At 57.2% G+C, this 3229-nt stretch overlaps 2 protein-coding genes across 2 annotated transcripts in view; both read right to left on the minus strand.

The window, feature by feature from the left end:
- LOC104621685 (basic phospholipase A2 F16-like) overlaps positions 1-200 on the minus strand; it is a 1920-nt gene extending 1720 nt beyond the window's left edge. Inside the window, exon 1 of the mRNA XM_010288230.1 lies at positions 79-200. Within this exon, the coding sequence (XP_010286532.1) occupies positions 79-200 (122 nt within the window). The remainder of the gene's footprint in view (positions 1-78) is intronic.
- Positions 201-3106: 2906 nt separating this feature from the next.
- Positions 3107-3229, minus strand: part of LOC104621686 (calcium-dependent phospholipase A2-like) — a 1186-nt gene continuing 1063 nt past the window's right edge. Inside the window, 1 exon segment of the mRNA XM_010288231.1 lies at positions 3107-3211. Within this exon segment, the coding sequence (XP_010286533.1) occupies positions 3107-3211 (105 nt within the window).

The following is a 3229-nucleotide window of genomic DNA, read 5'->3' on the forward strand; positions in this document are numbered from 1 at the left end:
TTTATGGCCGCCGTGTACCCGCTCGGCGGGGCCCCTCCTTTGGAGAACCCAAAGCGGGCAAATATTGACAATTCTCACCGTATCGGTCCTGCAACGCGCGCGAGCCTCTCTCGGCGTTGCCGAAGGCCCCGGCTGCGGGGTGCAGGGGAGTTTTCGGTGGACTGGGATGAGTGGGGCAGACTGGTGTTGAGCGCGTGCATGGCACTGGGTATCTCAGCATCCCGATGCCTCCCTGAACAAAAGGGAGAACAGGCTCCTGGGTGACTATTAGTTTTTTTGAGGTCCCAGCTAGAAAACGCCATTCGATACCTTACTGTTTCCATCACGACTTACCCAGGCAGGGAGAAAACACAGCCCCTGCGAAGCATCCTCCGCTTCTGACTTACCAAAGCGGGTGACATGCAGCACCGTGAGCCGAGGAAGGTCCTTCAGAACAGGCTACGGCTGCAGGTAGGACCGAGCAAAGGTCCCGTAGGCTGGTTTTCGCGTTAGCAGGAGCTCGTCAGCTTGTGCGTGGGGACGCTCCATCGCTTTCCTCACGTGCACGGGGTCTTGCTCTCAAAACAGAGCTGGCAACGCTCATGGGCTGTTGCACGAGGTGTCTGGTTTGCCTTTGTGTAAAAGCAAAATCAGGCAAGCAGCAGGGTAAGGAAAAAAAAAAGCAAGTGGTGTATAATGGAAGGGTCAAAAAAGAGGATGGTTATGTCGTGCTTGGTGAGAATCCCTCATTAAATAGGTGATGCCGAACAATCATTTTAGCAGTTTTCTTCTGGCGGAGATTGCGGGTGCGTAGCGCTCTGCGGGGAACCCCGGCACGGGCAGGCAGCGAGCCAGGGGGAGGAAATCCCCCCCATCGCTGATAGGGAAACTGAGGCAGGGAACGAGGATGTCGCTTGCGCGGAAAAGGGAGAGATGGTGAGAAAAGGGAACTCGCGTCAGGGCCTCGGCGAAACCTCTTCCCAGCTCTGGCACACGCCGTTTGCCTCGTCTGCTCTCCGGGCCGATTTAAGGAGACCCGTGGGACGGCAGCGAGTTAATTAGCCAAACCGGGGCTAATTCAAGACTTTCTGGGTCCGCAGCCAGCCTTTATCGCTGGGGACTAAGGTATATTCCTGTGCATCAAACCGGCTGAGCTTCCAGGTGAAAGACTCCCCGCCCCAGCTCCTCTACCCGCGGCAGGTTTGCCGTGTGCTTCCCCAGATGTGAAATAACCCCCTCCCCAGGGCAGGACGTGGATTTGGTTTCTTTTTCGTGGTATGCAAAACACAACTTTTACAGCCCGGTTTATTGCAATGTAGCGAGAGGGTGCAGTATCCCAGCCAACACACCAGCGCTTGGAGCTCTGTATGAATGGATTCATACAGCCAGGTGTCCGAGCAGAAAAATACATAGATAGTTAAAATTCACCTAGAATTTAAACAGGGACTGTCTTTCGGCTCATCCTGCCCACAGTCTGTCTGCGTGATCGCCCCTATCCCATCTCGGCAAGGATTTGAGCCTTGGTTTATGCCTTGCAAGCAGCTGTTGGGCGAAGGGCTGCCTGCTCCTTCCTCGTCTCCCCCAGGATTAAAGGCTGCTGGACGAGGAGGATGGTTGAGCTTGATGCCTGGGTTACACCCAGAGGGAAGCGTTTCTGATTTAAGAGATATTTCCTGGTGCCGTTGACTTTGGGGCAAGCCGGGGTGGGAATTACAGCTGCCGATTCTCAGGGCATCAGTCTCTGAGGAAATAGTGTTTCGGTGCTGTGGCTGTGTTCCATCGCCGCGCCCCACGGAGGTTTGCCGTGCTGAGACCTCCCAGGGGGTCAACCCCGCTGAATGGCTCCGCCGGGCAGAAAATCTGCGCCGTGGGGATGCTTGGAGGTCGGGGCGGGAGGGAAGCAGCCACAGCCTGAACTGCTTTTTCCTAGGGGATGTGGTCAGGGTTGTTGCAGAATTGGGCCAAAACATTCTTTTCTGGTGAGAAATCTGTTTTGCTCTGTGCTGGGCGTGAGGCAAGAGCGAGCTCCTGGCCACCCTGTCGCAGCAAAGGTTGCCAGCGCCCGGCCCTGCCGCAGCGTCGCGCCTGCCCGCAGCCCTTTGCACCAGCTTTGATTTCTCTATCTCGGCGGCAATTGCAAATTTTCGGAGCCTGAGGGCTCGGGGCTAAGCAGGGAGGGGGAGTTCACGGGCGCAGACGCATCGCTTCTCGGGTGGCACAGACTGACTTCTCCCTCTCCTGCAAAAAGGGGATGATACTGGTGGGCAACGCAGGCAGCCGGGGCAGTAGCATTACAAATCGCCTCCCTGACCCACCGCGTGCTCCACGCGCTGGTTATTTGTGCGTTGACCTTTGAGCTTCTGCTGGACTAACCTTAAAAATTTGCACGTGCAAAGCGGCTTTTTTTATCCCGGCGATGTTTATCTCCCCATGCTGTGCCTCAGCTGCCGAAACCAGGCACAAACCAGGCAGAGGCGAGCTCCGAGCTCCTGTGGAAATGTTGCCGCAGGACGCAAAAGGTCCCGATTTTCGGTGCTAACTCACTGGCTTGCAGGTTTTGGCCTGTTCGAAACGGGCTCTCAACTCTGCTGCTCACCTCTGGTTTTTAACTGATGGGGTTTTTTCTGGGTATTTCAACGGGAAGCCGAGCGAAGAGGTCAGCCTCTCCTCGCCAGCTGCCGGGGGTGGCCGCTGGGCTCGGCTGAGTCACATCACACCCAGGACCGATGTTTTGTGCGTTCTGTTTTTATTTTGGAACAACGGAAGAGAATCTGCAGCAAAGCAAAAAGCAGAGGGAGCCGACAGGCTGCACGGGGAGGACGAGCCAAGGGGCAAGGAGTCCCACTGGAGAGGCTCGCGCTGGTCTCCGGCTATCTCGCCCTTTGCAGGGACGAGGCGCAGGTGTCCACCCCTCCCTTGTTTTTCTGTGCTGAACCATTGCATCTGCACGGCTCTCCCTCCTCAGATCCAGTGTATAATGACGCAGCTTCATGAGAGGGCGGTTGTCCTCGCGTCGAAGCCAAAAAGCCCCCAAGAGGAGACCCGCCAGGGCTGGAAAACGCTCCTGTTACCACGCCGTCCCTTTGCTTATCGGCCTGGAGGTGGTTTTGCAAAGAGCCCTTTTGCTTCAACACCGCCCGGCTCGTCCCCGGCACTTGCTGCGACGCCGGAGCAGCGCCCGGCCACGCATCCGGCAGAGCCGAGCTGCCCGCTCGCACCTGCAGGCACCTCTCTGGCACCAGGGCCCGGC

Source organism: Phaethon lepturus, unplaced genomic scaffold (genome assembly GCF_000687285.1).
Source record: "Phaethon lepturus isolate BGI_N335 unplaced genomic scaffold, ASM68728v1 scaffold25005, whole genome shotgun sequence".
In the NCBI taxonomy this organism is placed as follows: Eukaryota; Metazoa; Chordata; class Aves; order Phaethontiformes; family Phaethontidae; genus Phaethon; species Phaethon lepturus.